We start from the raw sequence: 26,274 nt of genomic DNA, 5'->3' as shown, positions 1-26,274 counted from the left end.
AGAATATGCCACCCACACAAACACCACATACAAGTCATCTGATCAGGAAGAAGGCCTGGTTAGGCAGCACTGGGGAGGAAGCCAAAACCCATGCTGAGAGTGCTTGGCCTAAAGGAGCCAAGCTCTAGATGGTGCCAGTGGAGACCCACCAATCATCTCACCAGAAAGGGTCAAGAACAGGAGTCTCCTTGTGGAGCCAGGGCTCTGTCCACAAGGCTCTGCAATGCTGGGGCCCGTGTTCCACTCACTGACTGTAATGCTTGGTGCAATTAAAAGTAACCGATGCAGAAGGGAGAGGCGTGGCAGGGATGTAGGAAGGGGGCACTGATTCATGCCTTATTTCCCGGAGACCTATCTTTCCTTTCTTTCTAACTTTATTTGGCTCTCTTGACAAAAGCCAAGAGGCAATGAATCCAAGTTGCAATCACAGTAACATGACCTTCATGACATGACAAACAGAGCTAACAAAAACAGGCACCCCGGCAGAGAAAGGTCAAGAACAATAAGCCCAAGTGACGAGGAAGATAAACCAAGGCCTTGTGGGTGCTGGGTCAGGGTACCATTTCAGAGAGCTGAGTCAGGTCAGGGCACTGGGTGACTGAGGCGAGGCGATGCTCAACTATTTTGTCCCAGATTATTTATTATTTTACTATTTCACTCAAAAGAGCTGGGAAAAAGAGAAAACAATGGAGTCAAACATACAGTGAAAAACACAATTCAAAACTAAGTTTACATTCAGATATAAACATTTAAAAACTGATTGTTTTTCCACCCCTTAAACCTGGTGGAAGCTTAGGACTGGGGCCAGGATGCGAGAACAGAGATGTGGTAGAGCCAGGTGAGGCAGCACACGTGCCTGCCATAAAGGACGTGGGCATACAGCACCAGGTACATGTGACGCTCCTTGGAAGAAAAGTTATAACCAACCTAGACAGCATGTTAAAAAGCAGAAAAATAAAATAAAATAATTAAAAAAAAAAGCAGAGACATTACTTTGCCAACAAAGGTCTGTCTGGTCAGAGCTATGGTTTTTCCAATAGTCATATACGGATGTGGGGGTTGGACTATAAAGAAAGCTGAGTGCCAGACTGATGCTTTTGAACTGTGGTGTTGGAGAAGACTCGAGAGTCCCTTGGACTTCAAGGCGATCCAACTAGTCCATCCTAGGGGAAATCAGTCCTGAATATTCACTGGAAGGACTAACACTGAAGCTGAAACTCTGGTACTCTGGCCACCTGATGCGAAGAACTGACCCATTGGAAAAGACCCTGCTGCTGGGAAAGTTTGGGGGTGGGAGAACGGGATGACAGAGGATGAGATGGTTGGATGGCATCACCGACTCAACAGACATGAGTTTGAGCAAAACTCCAGGAGCTTCTGATGGACAGGGAGGCCTGGCGTGCTGCAGTCCATGGGATCGCAGGGAGTTGGACATGACTGAGCGACTGAATTGACTGACACACATGTGACCCAAGGCCTTCTGCGTGGACCTTGCACGAAACAGAGAGCTGCGGGTGCTGTGCCCAGCGTCTGTCCAGACTGCCTCCTCTGCTGTTCTGACCAGTTGCTCCCTGTCCTCATCCCACAAGCCATGAGAGCCACAGTACCTCCAGGACAAAAGGTGCCACCCCCGCCCCAGCTCCCGGGGCTTTCTTCCACTGGGTCAGATGATTCCACATCTCCAGGTAAGTCCCTAAGTCGTGTCCGACTCTGTCACTCCTATGGACTGTAGCCTGCCATGCTCCTCTGTCCATGGAACTTCCCAGGCAAGAACACTGGAGTCGGTTGCCATTTCTTCCTCCAGGGGATCTTCCCAACCCAGGGATCGAACCTGCATCAGCTGCATTGGCAGGTGGATTCTATACCACTGAGCCACCAGGGTAAGGTAGATGTCCTTATTTTTACAATGTTGACTCCTGAAAAACCCATGTGTAAATTAGTCTGGGCCTGCAGGCCTAAACCTGAAAACCCACTGAGCACCTGCAGAATCTCACAAATAATACTTTCGATGCTCTGACTGATGAGGCCCAAAGAAAGGCTGCACTGGATTCAACATGGAAGGTTTCACTCCAAGTCTAGACTTGATGGGGACGTCCCATTTACACTATAGACAGAGACCCCTGAGGAGGGCAAGAGCTTTGTGCTGAAGGGCTAGACCAGACCAAGAATCCCAGCGACCCTGATTTTCTAGCCTGAGGACTTTTCTGGGAACTCTGGCAGTCAATGACAGGATGTGGGTTTTGGCTCAAACAATTCTGGTTTGACCCAACTCCATCACTTTTTGCCTTGCTATTTTATCTTGCTGAACCTGTTTTTTTCAATAAATAATCTGGAATAAGCAGACAAGCTCACGTGCACTACCTACATGAGATAATATATGTGCAATGTGCCTTACAATTGACTATATGTGCTTTACAAGTGATTTTCAAACTTTTACCAACAGAGCACACCCACCATGGAAAAAAAATTTCTTTACATAAGTCTGTATTTACATGTATCTGTGTGTTCAGTTGCATCCGACTCTTTTCCACCCCATGGAGTGTAGCCCGCCAGGCTCCTCTGTCCACCGAATTTCCCAGGCAAGGAGACCACAGAGGGTTGCCATTTCCTTCTCCAGGGGATCTTCACAAACACATGGATCCAACAGGCATCTCCTGCAACTCACGCATTGGCAGGCGGAATCTTTACCACTGCGCCACCTGGGAAGCCCTATATACATGTATAAATATATACAACTGAAACAAAGGTTTCAAAAAAAAAAACTTACCTTACTACTCGAGATTACTTGGCTTTTTCTATTTCATTTTTTAAAAAGCTGGTCCTGTTCACTAACCTCATTTCAAGACTACTAAAGGGATGTTAGTTTTCTTTTAAAAACACTGGAAACCACAGAGTCGTTGGTTATTACAGTTATGATTCTCAGAGATGGTCTGGGGGCTGGAATCTTCACTGTCAGGACAACAAAGGACGAGGTCAAGGTTATTAGGTCAAGCCCTCGAGAGCTCTGTTGTCAAGGAAACGGCTCAGCCCAGCCAGCTTAGGCTGACCGGTAAACGCCGCAACCTGCGGAGAGGAGGAGTGGCCCGAGGCCCTGTCACTCAACTCAGGCTCGGGAGCCCCGCCCACACGCCCGGCGCGCCCGGAAGGCCCGCCCCCTCGCCGAGGTTTAGCGAGGTAGGCCGCGATTGGAGGTTCAGACGTTGGCGAAGCTTTCTGCTTTGGGTGGCCTCTCCGCTCGGGCGCCTGTTGAGAGGGGCTCGGGGAACACTTAGCGGGGCTCCACGGTCCTTGAGCCCTCGGAAGTGCGATGAGGTCGGTTAGCTACGTACAGCGCGTAGCCCTAGAGTTCAGCGGGAGCCTCTTCCCACACGCCATCTGCCTCGGAGACGTTGACAACGACACGGTCTGTGCATGCGCACTGGAGACGCAGTCCTCTGCGCACGCGGGCGCGGGGCCAGGGGCGGGGGAGGCTGCCGGCGCCTGCGTGCTGCGTGGGAGTGGATGGCGTGCCCTGCAGGCCGGGCGGTGCGGCCCGCGCGCGTGCGCACGGGCGCTAGGGGAAATTGACTGGGAGGGGCCGTGTGGGCAACTCTGGTGCGCGGCGTCCTGGGTGCGTTGGTCCGGAACCCTGGTCCGGTGTCCTTCTAGGGGCTTCCCTAACGGGCCCGCTGCGTGGTTCAATGACTTGTGTCCAGGAGGACCCAGTAAACTGCGTGGCCGGCTTCCCCGCCCTTTCGGGGCCGTCTTCCCTTTCAGAGCCTCGGAAATAAACACGGAGCACGCGTGCGGCTCCGCAGGAGCACCTGCCGCCCGACCCGTCTTGGCTCGGCCCACCGGACGGCTTTAGGCCCCTGGCCGGCCGTCCTTGGCTTGAGTTACAAGCTCAGTGTCCATCTCCCTTTCCTCCCCTTCCTTCTCCCGTCGTTAAAGTGTGTTAATACCAGTAGAGCAGGCCCGAACCGCGTCTGGTGCTCGGTAAAGGCTCCGGGACGCCTCAGCGTTGTCGTTAGTGTTGGATTGTGGTCCGAGGACTCTGCGAAATTCTGGGGGATTCAAAAGTGGACAGAACACTCCCAGTCCGCCCCTCGTGGGGCGGGGGATAGGCGGGGTGGAGAGTGCGATAGTCACAATAATAGGGAAATGTCATAAGCCCATTGATTAAAATGTGCCAAGGGTTCTAGGGTGGGGTCATCGAAGGGGGCCGTGGCTGTTGAGGGTGCGGTACCCTTTTCCCCCATAATCTCTCATAGTCTAAATGCAAAGCACATTGTTGCCTTTCTGTGGCTACCTGCGTCTCATCCTCACTTCCTTGTTCTATGCTGTCTTTTCCCTGGGAATACACTAGGGCTAAAACATCCCACCACTCACCCCCACCCCGCCCCGCCCCGCCCCTAGCCTCCTTTGCCCTGTGATGGGAAAGGTATTTTGAGGCCTCTTTGCTCTTCCTTCTCTAGGGAGGAAAAAGTTATTCTCGTAAATTTGTATTATGTTTTCTGGGCTTTCATGTTTCTTCATATACTAAGCAGTATAATTTTATGAGAAAATCAAGGGAGGCATTTTAGAGCAGTAAATTACCAAAGTGACTCTAGAGATGTCATATTCCATTTTATCCGATCATCTTCTTTGTTTAAAAGGGAAAATTATATGGCTTTTCTCATAGCTTCAGTGTCATTTTTTTTTAAATTAAATTGTACTTTAATAACTGCATTGCACACTCAATTCTGCAATATTACCGTATATTATACTATCCTTAAAAAACAAAAGTTGTAAGCTCCATGACGACAGGAATTTTTAATCTTTTTCTCTGCTGCTGTATTCCCTTCCAACACCTAGAGTAGTGCCTGGTGTGTAATTAACACTCAGTAAATGTTTGTTGACTAAATGAGGGTTGTCAGAAAAGGCAGATGTTATGTATCTCAAAGCAATTTGAGGGGCTTTACCTGTTATCAATAAATGTAATTTTAAAAAGGGCAAGTAGGTGAGGTAGTTGGCTAGTGATGGGATGTGGTCCACTCAGCCTGCATGAGTGTGGATAGACATTTTGTAACTGGTGCTCCAGGCCAGTCTTTGGAGATTCCGGGCCAGAAAAAAGACTTTTATTTCATCCTAACAGACCATTCACCTAAAGTTTTTTGCAAGTGATTTATTTCCTGCTAAGAGGGAGAAGCCAGGGATGGAATACACACCCACTGAGAGAGAACCCGCTTCCTTTCTGTCCACATTTCTGAGCGGAGCTGTGCCCTGCAGCTTGGTCCTGTGGTGTCACCGAGTGACCTCCGGAGGCCAGGGCCAGGATGGACTGCAGAGGCGCGCTCATGCTGGGGCATCTGTCTTTGGATCCCCACCAAAGATTTTTCCCTGAAAAAAAAACTAAAGGGCTGACTGGGCATTCTCTTTCATTCTTATTTTTCTTTGTTTCTTAAAAAAAAAAAAAAAATTCTAATTTGTCTATTAACGGAGTTACCTGGCAGTCCAGTGGTTAAAACTCGGCGTTTCCACTGCAAGGGGCACAGGTTTGATCTCCAGTCCAGAAACTAAAAGATTGCTCATGCTTCACCGCTTGGCGGAAAAAAAAAAAAAAAAATCTCTTGAGAAAATAGTGTTCCTATGAGGACAGGAAGGGGTGTTAGATGTTCCCCTAAGGGGAAATCTTGAAATGATCTCTGGAAATAGGTTTATGGAGCCAGTTGGTTTTCGTGGTTATCCCCTTGAAAGGGCAGCCAGCCTTTGGGGAACCTCTGGGAAAGAGAGCCCAGATGTAAATGGTGAAGAGGCTCCGGACTCTCCTGGGAGCTTAGCCACCACTTGAGGGCACTCGAGGCCCAGAACTCAGATGCTGCCCCTCAGGCACGTCCACCCACTTTGTGTTCTCTCTGAGGCACCAATATCAAAAGGTCTTGTTGGTAGAGGAGGGAATGCCCCAGAGCCACCACTGTTTTTATTTGGCCTCTGATTAAATATGAACTCTGAAGGTAAATTCCTCAAGTATGTTAGTTGCTCAGTCATGTCTCTCTTTGCGACCTCATGGACTGTAGCCCACCAGGCTCCTCTGTCCATGGGATTCTCCAGGCAAGAATACTGGAGTGGGTTGCCATTCTCTTCTTCAGGGGATCTTCCTGAACCCAGATCTCCTGCAGGGCAGGCAGATTCTTTACCATCTGAACCACCAGGGAAGCCCTAAATCCCCCCAAAGTTGCATACGTGGGGTTGTTTTCAAAACGTGTCCCAGGCATCAGGGTGAATTAGAAGAGCCAAAGGCAGGCAGGTAGGGCATTGAGCTGTTCATATGTCAGGCTCTTCTGAGATGGATCACAGATTCTGTACTGCCCTTCCTCTGAGCTGCCCTGCCCTCAAAGCCCACACACCCGTGTGGAAATAAACTGGGAAACCATGGCTGTATTGGTCTCAAAATATCTGTGATAAAGTCGATGAAGATACAGTTTGAGGTCTTGTGGTTTCTGCAGGGTGGGCCAAGTCTAGAAGGCCTTGCGTGGCTCAGCAGGACTCCAGCCTAACCCTCTCTTCTCTCTCCATTTGAAGTTAAATGAACTGGTGGTGGGGGACACCAGCGGAAAGCTGTCAGTGTATAAGAATGATGACAGCCGGCCATGGCTCACCTGCTCCTGCCAGGGAATGGTCAGTATTCAACCCCGGGTCCCTCCTGTCGAGGCACTGTCGAAGGTGGGGGCCCCCACCGATCTCCCCAGCGTGTGCTCAGCCAGCACTTGGTTCGGGCTCATCTGAGTCGGGGGGGAAGTCCCCAGACAGAGCTCTCCCAGCTGTCCCACATGGGCACACAGGCACACAGCTGGGCTGGTTTTCATTCTGTGTGATGGAATGACTCCCTTAGTAATTCACTGGTCTGCATAGGTTGCCTGATGGTATGAAGTACAGTAGAAAATGGTGGCGGTCATTTGATTATGTCTGGAAACGGTAGTCTGGCTCCCTTGATACATGTAGTTTTTGTTTTGTTTAAGCCCAAGTTGTCTTCACTGCTTTAGGTCCACGTACCGCTATCTGGTACACGGGACCCAGAGCACAGCAACAGGATTAGCACAGCCTCTTGGCGCGGGCCATGTGCACGCGCTTTCAGCCAATGATGGAGTTGCAAGGAAGTCAGGGAGCACTGGGGTCCCTTGGCATGTCCCCCAAGTTCCTCTCTCTTCTCTTGCAGCTCACTTGCGTCGGGGTTGGGGACGTATGTAATAAAGGAAAGGTAAGAAGCCCAGGGGCCCCCAGGCTTCCCTCGGCCCACCCCCGATTCCCGTGCTCTGACCACCAGCCCCCTCCTCTGCCTCATCTCATGCAGAACCTGGTGGTGGCAGTGAGTGCCGAGGGCTGGTTTCACTTGTGTGACCTGACGCCTGCCAAGTCCCTGGATGGTTCCGGGCACCACGAGACCCTTGGTGGGGAGGAGCAGCGCCCAGTCTTCAAGCAGCACATCCCTGCTAACACCAAGGTCATGCTGATCAGCGACATCGGTGAGCATGGCTGTGTTTGCAGGCAGCGGGGGAGTAGGAGTTGGGGCAGCAGAGCAGAGGTCAAGGGAGCTGGGGGGTCGTCAGTATTCGTCTTGGCGGTTGTTATGTGTTTAACGCCGAGTTACTGCGCTCCTGTCATAAACCAGGCATCATCCTGGGCACTGGGGTTGCAGTAGTGAATAAAACAGACAAAGATCATGGCCCTCTTGGACGTTTACAAGGTAGGGACAAAAAATAAGCAATAGAAATGGGGTAAGAAAATTAAATAGTACACTCGAAGGTATATAGGAAATACATCAGGAAAGGGGCTGGAGGGTGTTGAAGGAGAGGAGTTGTCAGGGAAGTCCCTGCTGGGAGGGGTCATCTGAGCAGCAGGTCAGGGTTGAGGGGAGTGAGCCCTCAAGGTCAAGGTCAAGGATGCGGGGCAGGTACTTGGGCCAGAGGCCGTCTGGAGGGTGCTGGTAGGGATACGGGTGCATCAAGGCTCTGGAGACGTGTACCCGGGGAAGAGATGACAGGCTCCACGAGGCAGTTACCTGGTTCTGGACGCGAGGGAGGGCAGAGGAGCGGGTCCCAGGCTCCAGGGGGTGGTGGCGGCTCAGCAGGTGGGCCCGAGGTTGAACCTGATAAAAAACGCTGGTGCTGGAGGGGTGGGGAGGGCATGCTGGCAGGACTCGGCTGACGAAGGCAGACTTGGCTCCAAACCCGCTATGTTTTCCGGATGTGCAGATGGCGATGGCCGTTGCGAGCTGGTGGTGGGCTACACAGACCGCGTGGTCCGGGCTTTCCGCTGGGAAGACCTGGGCGACAGCACCGAGCACCCGGCGGGGCAGCTGGTGTTGCTCAAGAAGTGGATGCTGGAGGGTCAGGTGAGCAGCTGAGGCCGGGACCGCAACCCAGGGCTGGGGAGGAGCTCCCTCCTCCAGGGGACTTGGGGCCGAGGCATGGGCGGGAAGAAGGGAAAATTGCCCTGTGACCGAGACCCAGAGGAGGTCACTTCCATTGAGAGTCTTAGGGGAGACGGCGGGTAATGGGCAGACAGGAAGGGCCACTGTGCTGAGAGCCGAGGGTGTGAGGTGGGTGTGGTGTGTCGTGGCGGGTAGTCCCTGGGGATGCTGCACTTCCCCTGCTGCTGCCCTCGAAGGGGGACGTGAGGACGTGTCCCAGGGCCCCTACCCGCCTGCCCCGGCCTCTGCAGGCTCCCCCTTCTCTCCCAGCCCCCTGTAAGCCCCCATCCTCTGGTGCAGGTGGACAGTCTCTCAGTGACACCTGGGCCCCTGGGTGTTCCCGAACTGATGGTGTCTCAGCCAGGCTGTGCTTATGCGATTCTACTGTGTACCTGGAACAAGGACCCAGGGGCCCCTCCCACCTCTGAGGGACCCATGGAGGGCACTCGGTAAGGGGTGTGTGGGTCTGTGGACAGTGGGGTCCCTGGCACTGAGGTGGGTGCCCAGGGCCATGGATGGATCTGCAATTGGCAGAGCTGCGTTGGCCAGGTCCCCGCACCGGCAGCTGAGCCCCATTAAGAAAGATTGTTTTGGGGCCAGGGAGTCCCTGCCATGAGTTGTAGCAACTGAGGAGGTTCTGGGGTTCCAGCCTGGCAGCTCCGCGCTCTCTCCCGCTCTCTCGACATGTCCCCTGGGCCAGGCCAGCTGGCCTGTCAAGTCTCCAAGCTGCTTCACACCCTGGAAGCTTGTACAGAGATGAGCCCAAGGGGTTGGGAGAACCAGGCTTTCTTGGGCTCCCACTTAGCACCACCTCCCCCCCACCCCCTTCCCCACAGGGAGACCCCGGCTGCCCGGGACGTTGTGTTGCATCAGACCTCCGGCCGCATCCACAACAAGAACGTCTCCACTCACCTCATCGGCAACATCAAGCGAGGTGGGGGTGGCGGGGGCGGGGTGGTGCGGCAGGTGCAGGGGTGAGTGGGGGGAGGGGAGTTGCAGGGCCCCCCTGCATCTCTAGCCCACCCCCCAACCCTCAGTGCCAGCTCTGATCTCATGTCTCCTTCTTCTGGTCCTTCCCCCTCCCCAAACCCCTCCCCACCCAGGCCACAGCCCCGACAGCGGTGCCTCTGGACTTTTTGCCCTCTGCACCCTGGATGGTGAGTTCCCCCGGGTCAGCTGCGGGCCGTGCAGGGTGGGTGATCATGTTCCCGGGCTTCTGTGCAGAGATGGGGTCCCCAGCCTGGCCTGCCTCTCCCCGCAGGCACCCTGAAGCTCATGGAGGAGGCGGACAGGCTGCTGTGGTCGGTGCAGGTGGACCACCAGCTCTTCGCCCTCGAGAAACTGGATGTCACGGTGAGCGGGACCTGGGGGAGGGGGAGAGCCTCCTCCTCCTCGGGCACTTTCAGTGGGGCCGCTCTCCCTCCACAGCCAAGTCTGCCCTCCTCCTAGGGCTCCCTGGAGAGGCCCGACTTCCCCCCGAAGTGAGCAGCACCGCCGCAGGAGGCCTCTTTCAGAGGCTCCCTGCTCCTCCTACATCCGCTGTCTGGCCTTTCTCAGGGCAACGGGCACGAGGAGGTGGTTGCCTGCGCCTGGGATGGCCAGACGTACATCATCGACCACAACCGCACCGTTGTCCGCTTCCAGGTGGATGAGAACATCCGCGCCTTCTGTGCAGGTGGGACCTCTCCCCGTGCCCAGCACACCTGTCCCCTCACTCCAGTGACCTGGGGAGAGGCGTCGTCACCCGAGAGCAGCTGCCCGTGTTCCCTGGGGCTGCTGCTGAGACAGGAACTCGGCAAACACCCCCTGGGATGCTGTCCTGCCTGGGCGTCACTTGGGGCCTGGAAAGGACCAGATATCTTACTGTTTTACTTGCTTTGCTGAGTTCCCGACAGTAGAAACAGAAAGGGGCCTTCAGTGCTCTGCTCGGGGCCTGTGGGCAGCTGGAAACTGCTGACACAAACACCGTGGGGCCTGAGCCTCCCAACCTTGTCTCCCCGTCCCTGACCCCCCAGGCCTGTATGCCTGCAAAGACAGCCGCAACAGCCCCTGCCTCGTGTATGTCACGTTCAACCAGAAGATCTACGTATACTGGGAGGTGCAGTTGGAGCGGATGGAGTCCACCAACCTACTCAAAGTGCTAGAGGCCCAGCCGGAGTTCCGGGAGCTGTTGGGAGAGCTGGGCGTGGGTGAGCCCCGGGATTGGGGGTGCTGCTGGGAGAGCTGGGTGTGGGTGAGCCCTGGGGCCCATGGCTGCGGGCACCCAGTGGCACAGGTTCCAGCAGACCCACCAGCCTCCGTCTCTCCCTCAGATCCCGATGAGCTGCCCGCCGCCCGTGCCCTGCTTCACCAAACCCTCTACCATCCAGACCAGCCTCCATACTGTGCCCCTGCGGGCCCCCAGGACCCCACCTAGCTGGACCGGCTTCCTGGCAGAGCAAGGAGCCTTCTGAACCTCCCCCCCCGCCCCCCCCCACTAGCTGTCTGGCATCTGGAAGACAGGGAGTGCACATTACAGGGGAAGGATGGCACCCCCCTTGGGTGCTGGGGACTGTAGACCTCCTGGTTGTCTTGGTGAAGGAAGAGACAAGCTGCCCCTCTACCCATTTCCTTCAGCAGGCACTGCCCCTCCCCAGAGCCCCCCACTCCTGTTGTTTGTGAGGAGTGGCTACACACACAGGGCCCCCTACTCGTGGGGCCCCAACTTGTAAGGGGACCAGGCTTTGGGGCCAGAAGAGTGAAGGCAGTGAGGGCCCAGCCCCCCGCAAGTTCCGTCTCCTGCAGCTCCAGGCGACTGACCTTAGTGACTGTGACAGGAATGGCGAACCACAGATCTTCCACCATGGTGGGGTTACGCCCTCATTAACCCATTGTAGGTTGAAAATATCATTAAGTGGAAAATGCATTTCCCACACCCCACCTGCTGAATATCACAGCTTAGTCTTATCCATGTTAACTGTGCTCCAAGCACTTATATCAGCCTGCAGTTGGACACGATCACCTGACACAAGCCTCTTTTATAATAAAGTGTTGTTATAAAAGTGTTAGAATAAAGTGGGTATCTCATGTGATTTACTAAATACCGTACTGAAGTGAGAAACAATGGTGACTGTGGGTACAGAATGGTTGTAAGTATGTTCATGCTCATGATTTTAAAGTCTGATGTGGGTTTTTGATCCCAACTACAATCAGAATGGTACCTGGTGCTCTTTATATCCCTTCTGCTGTGGATTCCTGTGCTCCGAGTCAGTGGTTTTCACATTGCAGGTTGCATGTCCATGCACACGTGTGTGCTGAGGGCAACATAGAATATCCCTACCGTGTGTGAGCTGTGTTCAGAGGAACTAGAAAACCTGTACTCAGTTACACTGACCCCAGGCAGAAGGTCACCCCGGGGGAAGGTCCATGCTCATATTTCCTTCTGTGTGGGAGTAAGGGCAGGGCAATCATGTAGTGTCCTAGAAGCAGAGAAGGACACCAGCTTAGAGAAACAGGTGTTTATTCCAACAAAGTCGCTGCTGAGCTGAGGGCATTCTTGGGCCTGGGGTCTGCAATGGCAGAAGCAACAGGTGGAAGGGAGAGCAACAGGGTGAGACCCAGGAGCGCAGGGATCATGGAGGGTGACAGCAGGGGCCACCACACTCCTGCACCTGTGCCAGGGACATAGCTGAGGAAGGTATGCCCAGGGGGCACGGCCTTTCCTGGGCCTGCTCTGGTCTAACTTAGTGCGGGCTCCAGGTTTTGTTTCCAACCCAAGGGGCATAGTCCCCTGGTCAGGTTACCTATACCACTGTTTAACTCTTCCCCCAAATTTGAGACTCAGACCTGCCAGAAGGACACCAGGCGCCTGGACTTTAAGGTTTGGGATCCTCTGTTCACAGTGAAGGTGGCAGAGCCTCCTTGGGTCTTTACTGGACTCAGGGCTGGGGTGGGGTGAGGGTTGGGAAGAGCTTCCGGTGCCAGAGAAGATGAGCTCAAGCTCAGGAGGCCAGAGGTGAGGGGCGGGAAGAAGGTTGAATGAGGTGGATAGTTCTGGAAGTAAGGAATACTGGCCAGGTAAAGTCGGTGCTGACAATCCCACCCTCCTGTCTGGCTTGGGGGGCAGTTCTCCACATGCCCCCCACCCGAAGTTCAGGGGCCCAGCAGGTGAGGAAGCAGGTGGAGGGCAAGTGTTTGGAGTAAGTCATAGAGGTATATCCAGGGTGTGCACGGGGCAATCAAAACAGTAACCGGCTTCAGTTGTTTGTAGCCCCAGAAAAGGCAACTGATGAAAGAGCCCACAGCCTCGTGGACTGGGCGCTTCTCTCCCGACAACGTCCCCGTCATGATGACGGTTTCTCTCTTGCTCAGCCGAGCACAAAGTCAGAAACGTGGGCCAGCAGGGCCAGGGCCCAGGGCCGGTAAGGGGGCAGGCTAGTTGTGAGGTGAGCAATGTGGAGTCAAGGCCTCGGGGGTGTTCAGGGTGGACAGGGCAGGCAGGGATAGGCAGCAGTTTGCAGCCCCGAACTCGGGGCACCCTGGCCGCGCCAGGGCCCAGCCTGGAGCCCTGCTTTGCTGATGTCCTTTTCTGCAGTCCTGATGTGGCTCTGTTCTTGGGAGGGTATAAGGGAGGACAGGGAAACCAGAACCCTGAGGTCTTGGGCCCTTTCTAGGAAACGTTTTTCTTGGGGGGCAGGGCAGGTTCTGAGAAGCAGAGGAGCGTGGCCGCCAGCCAGGGAGACGGGATGGCGGGGTCAGGGTGGTGACAGGCGGGAGAGTCCCCAGCTACCCAGCTCTAGTCATGCCCCATCCCCCAGGGCTTCGCCTCCTGAGTCAGGGAGTCTTCCCCTGGGGACCATCCGGGGCTACCATCGTCACTGGCCGGGCTCTTGGTACAAAGGCAGGAAGGGCAACTCTGAGAACGGGGCTTTCAGCCGCAGCACGTGATGCTCCAGGTCGATGCAGCACTGTGGGTGGGGGCAGTGAGCTCACCTGGGCAGGTGACCCCCTTCCTTCCCACTGCGCCCTACTCCTTGCGTCTCCCCATTTTCATGCACCCAGACTGCTGTCGAGAAGGGACCAAGTTCTCCATGTTCTTCAGTTGTAGGCAGATAAGGAACCTCTAAGGAATTGAGGGTAAAATTCCACGTCCCCAACTCCCTTCTTATGTGATGGAGCCTGGCCCACGCACTCGCACCCATGCCCCCTACCTCTTTTTCCCGGGCCCCGGTTCAGGCCAGGGTGTGGTACCAGTGTGAGCATCGCCTTACCTGGAGAGAGAGCAGGGTCTGCAGGCCAAGGCAGAGTTCAGGACTCTCCACATCTGCGGGAACCATTTGAGGACATTGCTGTCCTCCTGTCAGCTCTTGCCCTTCTCTGCCCACCCCCGCCTAAGCCTGAGAACCTGGGGGATAATGGGAGCATCTTGGGGGCTGGGGTGCCTCATCTGTGTTGGCCGGAGCTGAGAGGCTCTGCCTTTGCCCCACCCAGGAGGGAGAGATAGAATTGCTGAGACGGACGCTGGGCTCTGACGGAGCGAGGACTTACCTACCACCTGAGCCGAGCACTCCACGGTCTCCTGGCCCAGCTGTAGCTCCAGCTGCTCCACCAGGGCTGGGCGCCCTGGGTGCAGGTCCCCACCTGGGGCTTTTAGGACCCTCTTCCCTAACCTGCAGTTGGGAAGCAAGGGTTATGGCCACCACGGCCCCCCACCCCCACACCATTAATGTCCCTCCCACCACATTTTGGGTTTGCAGCCCATCCCTGGCCCCACATAGGGTCTAAATCCAGTCTTATCAGCCAGAGCCTCCACCAACTCTTTAAAAAAAAAAAGAAGAAAACAGTTTTATTGGGACTTCCCTGGTAGTCCTGTGGTTAAGACTCCGAGCTTCCATGACAGGGAGCTCAGGTTCGATCAGGGTACTAAAATCCCACATGCTGCATACAGTGGCCAGAAATAAAATAATAATAAAATTAGTAGAGGTTGATACACATTTTAAAAAAATCAATAAAATAATAGCTTTATTGAGATATAGTTCATATATATAGTGAAAGTCACTTTTTTGTGTGACCAAGCCATGCAGCTTGTGGGATGTCAGTTCCTCAACTAGGGATTGAACCTGGGTCACAGCAGTGAAAGCCCAGGGTCCTAACCCCTAGACCACCAGGGAACTGCCGAAGGTCACCCTATTAAAGTAGACAGCAGAGTTCTGCAACCATCACTACCTAATTTCAGAATATTTCCATCACCCCGAAAAGAAGCCCCTCCCCCACTGGTTTACACACACACACACACACACACACACACACACACACACACACCGCCTTACCCGAGGCGGCTGAGGCATCCCGCAGAGATCTGATTGTACTGGGTGCCCGTGTCCACCGCCACCTGAAGCTCCTGGTCCCGGCACTGAGAAAAGGGGAGGGTCTCCGTGAGTCCCTGGGGGCGGGGGATGGGGGGGGCTCAGGCGCAAGGGGGAATGGGCTGGGACTGACTCTGTCATCTTTCCCAGCCCCTGATAAGTCCCTTTCAGAAATGAGTGAAGGGAGTAAACTGAGTCTTTAAGAGTGATTATTCTGAGAGTCATACAGCTGAGACAGAAGTGGATCAGATCAAGAGTTGTGAGTGGTGAGCGCATACGTTTGGGGAGAATGCCATCAGAGGTGGAGGAACCGAGTGGAAGTCCTTTTGCTGAGAGGAGAGCCGAGCGCCTCCTGTTAGAGGGATCTGGGGTGTGAGTGAGGAGGGGTGGAGGTGGGGAGCGCGGCACCAATTAGGAAACGAGACGCAGGTACCAGACTCGCCACTGCAGGTGAAGAAGGATGAGGTCGCTTTCTTTTGAGTTTGCACTTGATACCGCAAAACAAGTCATTTCCTCCTTGTACGTGTTTGCTGAGGTCTGCTATGCGTGGCAGGTGGGAGCGGGGACGGGAGGCTGCTCCCCCCGCGGCAGTGGGGGGTAGAAGGTCACCCGTTGGGGGAGAGAGTGTCAAGCTCTGTGGGTTGAGGGGCTAGAGCCTTAGATGTTGAGCCAGATGAAAGGCCCTTCCATTGGGAAAGTTAGGGGAGCGTTCCTGGAGGAGGTGACAGCTGGGGCTGGAAGGGCATGGGATGACACCAGCGAGTAGGCAGAGGAGGTCCCAGCAGAGACGGGCAGGAGGGAGCGGGCCTGTGTCAGGGAGGGCTCAGAGATGACCAGGCTGTGACCTGGAGCGTGAGCTTTCCCAGGAGGGCTGCGTTACCCACTCGTGTGCGCCATTCGTGTGCAGAGCACACTCAGGTTTAAAGAGGATGCTTGGCTCACGGGAAAGGAGTCCTGTGGACCTCAGCAGACGGGGAGGCAGGGAGCAAAGAAGGTGGAGGACCCCAGTTCTAGGCCTAGGCTGGGGGAGGAGTGCCTTGGCTCCCCACCCCTCCTCACCTCCAGGGCAGAAGGGAGGGTGGGTGAGGGCAGCTGGGCCCAGAAGAGGGTCTCACCTTGCAATTGACCAGAAGCGCTGGCTTCTCGGGCTTGCTGGTCATCGTCCTGCTCTCCTGGCTGTGAATCGGGGCCTGCGCCCGGGGAGGCTCCCCCTGAGGCTGGCCCGGGCTCCCCTCCACCACCAGGCGTCTCTGGATCACGCTGTGTGGCTGCTGCTCCATCACAAAATGTGGAGATGCTGAACCCCGGGGCCCGGTCTGCTTGGTCCCCGAGCTCACAAGTCCCAGGCTCTCCTGCCCAGCCCCACCCCCGGCCCAATTCTTCAGAGAGTAAGAAGGGGCAGAAGCTTCCCCAAGGGTCCCAGCAGTGAGATCATGATAGTAGAGCAAGCCCCAGCATCAAATCACACTGGTTTCCAGGGCCCCAATGGATAGCTCAGTGATGGAGAGATGGGGGGAGGGGGGGTCCATCCTGAGTTAGACATGACCTTGCAGGCACTGGTGGGATGCTGGGAGGCAGGTGGCAATTCTATCTCCTATCTACAACACATATTTGGGGACATCTTTTCTTTTTTCCTTCCTCTGACCTCATTCTTCCATGAGATGCAGATCCCAGGGTTGACAGTGTGATGAAAAGAAGTCAAAGAAACAAGAACAAAAAAGAAAGGGAAGTCCCAATGTTCTTCACTAGGAAGCTGGGAGCCATCCTCCCGTCCTTCACCCACAGCCACTCCGCCCCGTCCAGCCACTTCTCGGTTCCACCAGTTTCGCCTCCTGTGTTTACAGCCCACCTTGCCTTCTTTTACTGATTCATTCAGCACAGCTCTCCCAAATCCCTGGGATGCCTCTGTTAGTCCGTAAGAACCTGCCTCTCAAATCCACCTGCTCAAAGCCAGGGAGTCTCTGAGACTGTGCTACTCCAAGTGCCGTCCTCAAGTCAGCGGCTTTACTGTCACCCATCAGAAGCACAGAATCATGACCTACTGAATCAGAACCTTGTTTTAACAAGGTGTGCAAATAAGCTATGTGAACCTTGTTTTAACAAGACGTGCAAATGACCCACAGGCACAGGAAAGTTTGAGAAGCGCAAAGCAACCCGTCAGACCAAACATGTCTCTCCCTTGCTTGAAATCCATCAGAGGGACCTCCCTGGTGGTCCAGTGGCTAAGACTCTGCGCTCCCAGTGCAGGAGACCAGGGTTCGATACTTGGTCAAGGAACTAGAGTCCACGTGCGACAGCTAATTGTCCATGTGCCACAATGAAGAGCTGGCACAATCAAATAAATAAATATTTTTTAAAAATATTAAAAAAGAAATCCATCAGAGCTTTCCTCTTCCCACTTTGCTTGCCTGGAGGTAACAGCCTGGTGAGCTGGCCACTGCCTCATCTCCCTCCGCTGCCATGCCTGGGCCAGGCTGTCCAGGCCTCTGTCCATGCTCATCCCTCCTCCTGAAAGTCCTCACCCTTCTCTAGGCCAGCCTGGCTCAACTCACTTGTTCAGAAACTGCTCTCTGGAGGGAGGCTTTGATTTTCAGTCTGGGGTTCTGAGAGCATACTGTCATCCAGGCAGGGTTCACCTCCTCCAGGAAGCCCTCTCTGACCTCTTTGCGTTCTTCCGTCCACACACCAGGCGGGGCAATGTTCCATCTCTCATCCCCTGCCCCCTCCCTGTGATGCCTCTCACTGCTGTTTTCTGCCCTTGAGGTCAGGTCTGTATCTCACTCCTCTTTATATCACAGGGCTGGGCTCGGCATACAGTAGGCACTCAATAAATGCCCACCGAAGAATGACTGTGTCCCTTCAGGCTCCACACATGATTCCTCACCTGCCCTCCTTCCATGGGAGCCTGGGACTGTTTTCCTACCCTAGTCTTAATGAGGCCCTTGAGGCTGCTCCTGCCGGCAGACTGCCAGCAGAAGGCCCAGCTCTGGGAAAGGGGGCGGTGAGCGCTGGGAGTGGCTGGGGAGGGCGGCCCGCCTACCTTTCCCACAAGGGGCGCAGGCTCTGTTCCGACTCCCATGCATCGTGCTCCAGAGTCACCCAGGGAGGGAGACAGGGTCCCCCTAACTGCTGTGTCTTCACTCCCCAAGCCACACAAGATAGCTGCTCCAGATTGATTTGAGGGTCCTGAGGGCAGAAGGCCTGATCTGCTATGCTGGAACAGCAGTGTTACTGTGCCAGGGCCGAACCGATGAAGGTGGGCTGATGAGAGCCGAGAACCTTCTTCCCTGCTCCCTTGGGGTCTCAGCTGTGCCCGCTGCTAGCAAGGCCGTTCTCTGAACTGAAATCTCAGTCTGCTCACTTTTCCCTTGAGTGGGGGTGCCGTTGGGCCGGCTTCCTGGAGGAAGAACAATTGGCTGGGAGGAAGTGGAGAGGGAGGGCTGGTTCAGGAAAAGAAGTGAGGGGCTGCGTCTGGGTCCAGGTTTCTGGGGAGAGGGGACAGCTGGAGTGGCCCGAGGTCCCCCAGAAATGGCCTCACATGCCTCCCTCCTCTCCATCCCCCTGCCTACGAGGTGAGAGAGGCGACAGGGTGCCCCCAGCCTTTCTACAGAAGCTCTCCTCTCGTCTGAGCCAGAGGCCAGAGCCATCTCGTCTTCTCTGGACCCCGTGAACCTCACTTTCTCTCCGGCTAAATGGAGGAGTAAGAGTAACTGGAGAAGGGACTTCCCTGGGAGTCCAGCACCTAAGACTCTGTGCTCCCAATGCAGGGGGGCATTCAGTCCCTGGTTGGGGACCTAGATCCCACCTACTGCACCTAAGAGTTTGCATGCCACAACTAAGACCCGGCGCAACCAAAAGAAACATTAAAAACAGAAGAGTAGCTGGAGGAATAACAGCCTTTAGATGATGCTCCCTATTTCTCAGGCACTCTGCTAAGCCCTTTACAGGTTTAGCTGATGTAATCCTGACATTCCCTATGAGCTACACCTATTATTTTTATCTTCATGTAACAAATGAAGAAACCAAGGCTCAGAGACAGAAAGTAACTTGCCCAAGTTGCTAAGTGCTGGAGCCAGGATCTGAACCCAAGATTCTAGGCTCTGCAGAAGCCCACACTTTTAGCCCCTCCCTCTGTTGGAGGCGGGTGGTGCATGTATGAAGTTGTCCCCTAACTCACCCACCCCTTGGTGGGCACTCCCTGACCCGGTATCCTTGGCGGGGGGGCACAGCTGCTGCAGGGGGATGGAAGGAAAGGAGCCTGGAAGGACACATCAACTAGGAGGAGCTGGGGGGGTCCTGAGGAGCTGAGTACCCAGGCCAGAGCCGTGGGTGTTCTAGCAGGGGTGAGGGGGACGGGCAATGAATGTCCAGTCCCCGTGTGCCAGGTCCTGTGGTTTCAGGAGAGGAGCAAATCACAGCCTTGAACACACCGGTCCTCCAGACCCAGCAATAAACTGCCCCTTGCAAGCCTCTGCTCTAACCAGCACTCTTCACCTCCCCGGAGGGAAGCCTGGAGCTCTCTAGGGAAGCCGAGCAATAGATAGGGTCCCCCAGAGCCACCAACCCATGGCAACAACCCGGTGAGGAGCCGGGAATGGTCAAGGTGAACCCACAAGTCAGGGCTGCCTCCCCCTACCCTGGGGGCAAGCAGGTGTCTGGAGGCTTGGGGTCTGCACCCTCCCAGCAGAGCCAGAGAAGCAGGGGGTCCCAGCCGCCCCGGGGAGGGGAGGGGAGAAGGTGGCCTCACCCAGTCCTTGGAGGTGCCGAGCCTCTTGAGGCCGTCCAGGGGCAGCAGGTCGGCCGAGTCCTTGTGCAGGAACTGGGTGGCCTGTCTGAGCCGGCGCTGCTGGCTCAGCCGGGCTCGGCCCCGAAGCTCTGCCTCCCGGCCCCTGTCCCCGGCGTCGCCCTCCTCCCGCGGGGCCTCCGGCCTGATGCTCATGGCCCCCTTGGGGTGGGCCGGGGGCTCCTGAGTGGTCCTGCCCTCTGTGCTCCCTGCCTCCGCAGCCCCTGCCGCGTCCCGGCTGCGGCTCTCCTGACCGGAGGGTCGTCTCGGCGGGAAGAGGAGAGGAAATAAATAAATAACGTGCAGGAGCAGCCGCGTCAGACACCAATTTCCAGAGCTTGCAGTAGAGGGAGCGGGGCTCCGGCTGGAAAAACCCAGCCCAGGAGGAGGCGGGGGGCGGGGGGGGGTGGCAGTTGGCAGGGCTGCAGCTGGCAGGTTCTGCAGCATCTCCAGCTCTGGGGTCCTGGCCGGAGTGGGCGGTGGAGGAGTGTGTGTGCGTGTGTGTGTGCGCGCGTGTGTGGCTGAGGGGGTGTATCTGTGCTGTAAACTGTCAGGGTATCCATGCCAGGTGGTTGGAAAGGCAACATGTGCCAGTGTGCGGGGGACTCTGGCAGGACAAATACCCCTGGGCATGTGTCTCCTGGGTTTCCCGGCCGTGCCCTCCACCTGGGGTTCTCTGCAGCCCCAGGGTGGGGTTCAGGCCAACACCTGGGGTGCAAGTTTGGAACAGCGAGGTCCAGCATCACATTTGTCTCAACAGGGAGCCTCTTGCCTTCAGGGTCTCAACCTTTTAGCATCCTTTGCTCCTTTACTCTGGGTCCTGGGTTCCAGGGTTGGCAAGAGCAACTCTGAATCTTCCTACAAGTAGGGCCCCAGCTTCCCCTTCCCCTTTGTGTGAGTCTCAATGAGTCTTGGCTCTTTTTTTTTTTTTTTTTAATTTTGGCTGTGTTGGGTCTTAGTTGCAGCATGCATGAACTTGGCTATGTCGTGTGGGATCTTTCATTGTGGCGCATGGACTCTCTAGTTATGGAGTGAGGCTTTCAGTAGTTGCAGCCAGCAGGCTTAGTTGCTCTGTGGCATGTGGGATCTTAGTTCCCCTACCAGGGATCAAATCCGCACCCCCCCACACACACATTGCAAGAGAGAGAGAGCATTGGTGCTCCATGGTGTCTGGCTCTTTGCCACCCAATGGACTGTAACCCGCCCTCCCCAGGCTCCTCTGTCCATGGGATTCTCCAGGTAAGAATACTAGAGTGGGTTGCCATTTCCTCCTCCAAGGGATCTTCCCGACGCAGGGATCAAACTCGAGTCTTCTGTACTGGCAGGTGGATTCTTTACTGATGTGCCACCTGGGAAGCCTTCTGCATTGCAAGGCAGATTCTTAACCACTGTACCACCAGGGAAGTCCCCTAGCTCTTTTTTAAACAGTTATAATTCAAACATGCAGAAATTTATAAGGAATAAACAATACCCTTTACTCCCATCTCATTAAAAAAAAGAAAAAAAAACCTGCCACAAACATACATGAAGCTCCGTGGGTGCCCTTCCTCCCCAGATAACATTTGGTCTGGCATCTGGGGCTTCTCCTTCCTCTCTTCAAGCACATATGTATATGTGTATCCTAAGCAGTGTCATTTCATATTGCCTGACCCACTGTAGACATCCTTCTGCAATTTGTGTTTTTTAAAATTTTTTTTAGGCATGTGGGATCTTCACTCCCCCATTGGGATTGAACCCACACCCTTTGCATTGGTAGCTCGGAGTCTTAGACACTAGATGGCTGGGGAAGTCCCAAGTTGCTCTTTCTTGCTCATTATTTTATTGGTGAGATTCACCTGTGGGCTATATGTAGCTCTAGTTAATTTGCTTTAATTACTGTATAGTATTTCTCTAGTGAATACATCACATTTAGGAAATTTAGGTTATTTTTCATTTTTACAAAGATGCTGTGAACATTTCTTGCACCTGTCTCTTGGGGTAAGCATTCCTGTAAGCATTCCTAGGAGTGGGACTGCTGGGGCATCAGATATACATCTTGTCTCTTTCGCCATGATGCCAAATTACCCTCCAAAGTGTTTGTAGCAGCTGGCCCTCCATCAGTAGCAGACGGGGTTCCTTGGCTCCACTTCCTGGTCAGCACTTGGTATCAGACTTTTCCTTTTTAATTTATTTGGCTGCCCAGGTCTTAGTGGTGGCACTCAGGTTCTTTAGTTGTCATATGCGGGCTCTAGTTCCCTGACCAGGGATGGAACCTGCATCCCCTGCACTGGGAGCACAGAGTCTTAGCCACTGGACCCCCAGGGAAGTCCACTCTCAGACTTTGTAGAGCCCTGATGCATCTGCCATCAATTTTTTCTCTCCAGCCTTTTGTCCTCACCATCATCGGCCCTCCCTGGTCAAGGTTCTGCTGACTTGTGTTGGACACTCACAGGGTGAGTCTTGACCTGGGCCCTGCTCCCTGGGGCTCGATCCCATCCAGGCAACACAGAGGCACATGCCCATTCTGACCAGGCAGACATTCCCCTGCCCCACTGCGGAGCACACCTCCTTGAGGCACTTTGCAACCACGACAATTATATTATGATCCCCATTTACAGGCGAGATGTTAGGAGTTCAATCGTGTTCCCCCCATATGTTAATGACCCAACCTCTGGGGAGTTTCTTAGGTGGTGCTAGTGGTGAAGAACTTGTCTGCCAATGCAGTAGATGTAAGAGACACAGGTTTGTTCCCTAGGTGGGGAAAATCCCTGGAGGAGGGCATGGCAATCCCTTCTAGTATTTTTGCCTGGAGAATCGCATGGACAGAGGAGCCTGGCAGTCTATGGTCCATAGGGTTGCAAAAAGTCAAACATGACTGAGCGATTTAACTCGCATGCACACACACAAACCCTAGGACCTCAGAATGTAACCTTATTTAGAGATAGGATCTTTACAGAGATAGTCAAGTTAAGATGAGGTCATCAGGGTGGCCCGAACCCAGTATGTCTGTGTCCTTCTTTTTTTAAATTTATTTGTTTTTAATTGTAATACTCGCTTTACAATATTGTGTTGGTTTCTGCCGTGCATCAACATGAACCAGCCACAGGTGTTCATGAACCGGCCATAAGTATACATATGTCCCTCCCCTATTGAACCTCCCTCCCTCCCCTCTAGCTTGTCATGAGGCACCTGACTTGAGCCCCCTGTATCATCAGCAAAGTCCCACTGGCTATCTATTTTACACACGGTAGTGTATATGTTTCCATGCTACTCTCTCAATTCATCCCACCCTCTCCTTCCCCCACTGTGTCCACAAGTCTGTTCTCTATGTCTGTCTCTATTCCTGCCCTGCAAATAGCTTATCAGTACCATTTTTCTAAATCCTATACATATGCATATATATGATACTCGTTTTTCTCTTTCTGACTCAATTCTCTGTATATCAGGTTCTAGGTTCATCCACATCACTACAACTGACTCAAATCCATTCCTTTTCATGGCTGAGTAATATTCCATTGTGTATATGGGCTGTGTCCTTCTTTAGTCAGTCAGTTCAGTTGCTCTGTCGTGTCAGACTCTTTGTGAGCTCATGGACTGCAGCATGCCAGGCTTCACTGTCTCCTGGAGTTTGCTCAAACTCATGTCCATTGAGTTGGTGATGCCATGCAACCATCTCATCCTCTGTCGTCCCCTTCCCCTCCCGCCTTCAATCTTTCCCAGCATCAGGGTCTTTTCCAGTGAGTCAGTTTTTCGTATCAGGTGGCCAAAGTATTGGAGCTTCAGCTTCAGTATCAGTCCTTCCAATGAATATTCAGGACTAATTTTCTTTAGGATTGACTGGTTTGATTGCCTTGCAGTCCAAGGAACTCTCAAGAGTCTTCTCCAACACCACAGTTGAAAACATCAATTCTTTGGCGCTCAGTTCTCTTTATAGTCCAACTCTCACATCCATACATGACTACTGGAAAAACCATAGCTTTGACTAATCTGATCTTTGTTGGCAAAGTAATGTCTCTGCTTTTTAATATGCTGTCTAGGTTGGTCATAGCTTTTCTTCCAAGGAGTAAGCCTCTTTTAATTTCACAGCTGCAGTCATCATCTGCAGTGATTTTGAAGCCCAAGAAAATAAAGTCTGTCACTGTTTCCACTGTTTCCCCATCTATTTGTCATGAAATGATGGGACCAGATGCCATGATCTTAGTTTTCTGAATATTGAGTTCTAAGCCAATTTTTTCACTCTTCTCTTTCACTTTTATCAAGAGGCTCTTTACTTCTTCTCCGCTTTCTGCTATAAGGGTGGTGTCATCTGTGTATCTGAGGTTATTGATATTTCTCTTGGCAATCTTGATTCCAGCTTGTGCTTCATTCAGCCCAGCATTTCACTATGCATAGAAGTTTAATAAGCAGGGTGAAAATATCCAAGTCTGTTGTTCCATGTCCAGTTCTAACTGTTGCTTCTTGACATGCATACAGGTTTCTCGGGAGGCGGGTCAGGTGATCTGGTATTCCCATCTCTTTAAGAATTTCCCACAGTTTGCTGTGATACACACAGTCAAAGGCTTTGGTGTAGTTAATAAAGCAGAAGTAGATGTTTTTCTGGGACTCTCTTGCTTTTTTAATGATCCAACAGATGTTGGCAATTTGATCTCTGGTTCCTCTGCCTTTTCTAAATCCAGCTTGAACATCTGGAAGTTCACGGTTCACATACTGTTGAAGCCTGGTTTGGAGAATTTTAAGCATTACTTTGCTAGCATGTGAGATGAGTGTAATTGTGCGGTAGTTTGAACATTCTTTGGCATTGCCTTTCTTTGGGATTAGAATGAAAACTGACCTTTTCCAATCCTGTGGCTACTGCTGAGTTTTCCAAATTTGCTGGTGTATTGAGTGCAGCACTTTAACAGCATTGTTTTTTAGGTTTTGAAATAGCTCAAATAGTGTTCTTCTTCAAAGGGGAAGTTTGGACCCTGAGAGATCTGGGCTTGGGAAGAACACCACGTGAGCATGAAGACTGAGGGTGGGGTGGTGTGTCTCCAGACAAGAAAGGTCAGAGGTCACCAGCAAACCACCAGCAGCCAGGAGAGAGGTCTGGAGCAGATCCTGCCTCACTGTGCTCAGGAGGCAACAAGTCCTGCCCACACCTTGACCTTGGACTTCCAGCTTCCCCGGGACAATGGGACAACACATCTGTGATGTTGAAGCCACCCAGGTCGCAGGGCTTTGTTATGGCCGCCCCAGGAAGCGAGTATACCAAGACTCAGAAACCTTATTCAAGGTTCAGGTACTGAGGTGGGGGGCACAGCCAGGACTCAAAGGCTCCTGCCTGTCTCCCGAGTCCTGCTCGCTCCCTGCTATGCCAAAGCCAAAGCACCAGGGAGACGGCGAGTGTGGACTGAAAACCAAACACCGGTGTGATTCCATTTACCCAGCTCAGCCCCCATATCCTGGCTTCCTGCGGCCTCAGTTTCAGCGGGATATTCCAGCTCCCTTCCACCCCCATGTCTGGACACCCATTACCCCCATATTAGCTGGGCATAGAGGTTGAAGAGGCTCCAACGGCATGTACTGGGGTCCCTGGTTGTTTCAGCGGCATTAACCGTGCACGTGGACCCTGTATATTAAGGATGCCCAGCAGGCCCGTGTTGACAGGTATCTCCCCCAACCTCATTCTCAGCCATCCATTCCTTAGGTCTGAAAAGTCTTCAATGTCTGCAAGAGTCCTTTATTAATACGTTCTTTGAAGGGGTGCCACTGTCAACGGTTAAGAATGACGGGACCTTCGGGGACTTAGCCGTGCTGCCTAGGGCTGGGCTGACAGCCCGGATAGGTGTCCCAGCATGCATCTGCGTCCCACCGGATGGCACAAGCTCCTGTGATGTAGAAGGGGGACTTGGTGGGGGGCGGGGGGACTTCCCTGGTCATCCGTAGCTAAGACTCTGAGCTCCCAAGGGTTGGGGCCCAGGCTTGATCCCTGATCAGGGAACTGGATCCCACATGCCACAACTAAGAATTCTCATGCCTCAACTAAGACCTGGCACAGCCAAATAGATAAATATTTTTTAAAAATAAAAAAGAAGATGGGGGACTCGGGCATTTGCAGTTTGGACGGGGAGAGGTTGGGGACAGTGTCACCTCTTTCCCAGTGAGTCTGACGAGGCCTGGGAACCAGTCGTGCTCAGGAAATACCATTCTCTGGAATGTGGCTGCAGAAGGGGTCCAGCTGGTCCCTGTGTCTGTGACTTAAATTAATATTGGCTCTCTCGCTGTCTCATGGTCCCACAGGCTAGGGGGTAAGGAGACTGTTGCTTTTTGCGTCCCTTGGCTTCTTCTTTTGTAAATTTGTCCTTTGCCCCACGTTGCTGAAGCTGAAGAACTCTGCCACCTGATGCGAAGAACTGACTCATTGGAAAAGACTCTGATGCTGGGAAAGGTTGAGGGCAAGAGGACAAGAAGAGAAGGGGACGACAGAGGATGAGATGGTTGGATGGTATCACCGACTCAATGAACATGAGTTTGAACAAACTCCGGGAGACAGTGAAGGACAAGGGAGCCTGCAGTGCCACAGTCCATGGGGTCTCTAAGAACTGGACACGGCGGAGCGATGAGCAGCAACACTGCGTGGTAGACACTGAGGCAGGCCCTGGGAGCACTGCTTCCATGCAGCTCACATCCTGATGGGGAAGGCAGACTATAGACAACTTCACGGATGATGCCGGGTAGGGCTGGGTGCTGGAGGATACACC

At 53.7% G+C, this 26,274-nt stretch overlaps 2 protein-coding genes and 1 long non-coding RNA gene across 3 annotated transcripts; 1 reads left to right on the top strand and 2 right to left on the bottom strand.

Moving 5' to 3' along the window:
* Positions 1–356: 356 nt before the first annotated feature.
* LOC139030549 (uncharacterized) lies at positions 357–3,079 on the bottom strand. Its single transcript, XR_011482893.1, has 2 exons — positions 2,493–3,079; positions 357–1,916 (listed from the first exon to the last, which is right to left on the bottom strand). It is a non-coding gene; the product is annotated as an uncharacterized lncRNA (long non-coding RNA).
* A 95-nt stretch (positions 3,080–3,174) lies between these two features.
* ITFG2 (integrin alpha FG-GAP repeat containing 2) lies at positions 3,175–11,482 on the top strand. The gene is made up of 12 exons (XM_070453181.1): positions 3,175–3,403; positions 6,541–6,636; positions 7,175–7,216; positions 7,310–7,481; positions 8,211–8,350; positions 8,729–8,877; positions 9,265–9,362; positions 9,532–9,585; positions 9,690–9,781; positions 9,986–10,103; positions 10,444–10,617; positions 10,741–11,482. Exons 1-12 carry the CDS (start codon positions 3,308–3,310, stop codon positions 10,842–10,844), a joined length of 1,335 nt encoding a protein of 444 aa, XP_070309282.1. The 5' UTR covers positions 3,175–3,307; the 3' UTR covers positions 10,845–11,482.
* A 428-nt stretch (positions 11,483–11,910) lies between these two features.
* Positions 11,911–20,008, bottom strand: NRIP2 (nuclear receptor interacting protein 2). Its single transcript, XM_020894849.2, has 6 exons — positions 19,520–20,008; positions 15,888–16,043; positions 14,737–14,819; positions 13,955–14,076; positions 13,678–13,730; positions 11,911–13,374 (listed from the first exon to the last, which is right to left on the bottom strand). Exons 1-6 carry the CDS (start codon positions 20,000–20,002, stop codon positions 13,282–13,284), a joined length of 990 nt encoding a protein of 329 aa, XP_020750508.2. The 5' UTR covers positions 20,003–20,008; the 3' UTR covers positions 11,911–13,281.
* Positions 20,009–26,274: the final 6,266 nt, after the last annotated feature.

Source organism: Odocoileus virginianus, chromosome 23, assembly GCF_023699985.2.
Source record: "Odocoileus virginianus isolate 20LAN1187 ecotype Illinois chromosome 23, Ovbor_1.2, whole genome shotgun sequence".
NCBI lineage: Eukaryota > Metazoa > Chordata > Mammalia > Artiodactyla > Cervidae > Odocoileus > Odocoileus virginianus.
The sequence above is the reverse complement of the archived record's forward strand: the minus strand, read 5'-3'. Positions and strand labels throughout refer to the sequence as shown.

What these genes read in the sequence shown, in the direction of transcription:
- ITFG2 (XM_070453181.1), top strand. Translation starts at nt 3,308, where the DNA reads ATGAGGTCGGTTAGCTACGTACAGCGCGTAGCCCTAGAGTTCAGCGGG. An exon ending in ACGTATGTAATAAAGGAAAG is followed by an intron (nt 7,217 to 7,309) that starts GTAAGAAGCCCA and finishes CATCTCATGCAG; the next exon opens with AACCTGGTGGTGGCAGTGAG. An exon ending in GGACCCATGGAGGGCACTCG is followed by an intron (nt 8,878 to 9,264) that starts GTAAGGGGTGTG and finishes CCTTCCCCACAG; the next exon opens with GGAGACCCCGGCTGCCCGGG.
- NRIP2 (XM_020894849.2), bottom strand. Translation starts at nt 20,002, where the DNA reads ATGCTGCAGAACCTGCCAGCTGCAGCCCTGCCAACTGCCACCCCCCCC. An exon ending in GGATGCCTCAGCCGCCTCGG is followed by an intron (nt 14,077 to 14,736) that starts GTAAGGCGGTGT and finishes TCCCAACTGCAG; the next exon opens with GTTAGGGAAGAGGGTCCTAA. An exon ending in GTGCTCGGCTCAGGTGGTAG is followed by an intron (nt 13,731 to 13,954) that starts GTAAGTCCTCGC and finishes TGGTTCCCGCAG; the next exon opens with ATGTGGAGAGTCCTGAACTC.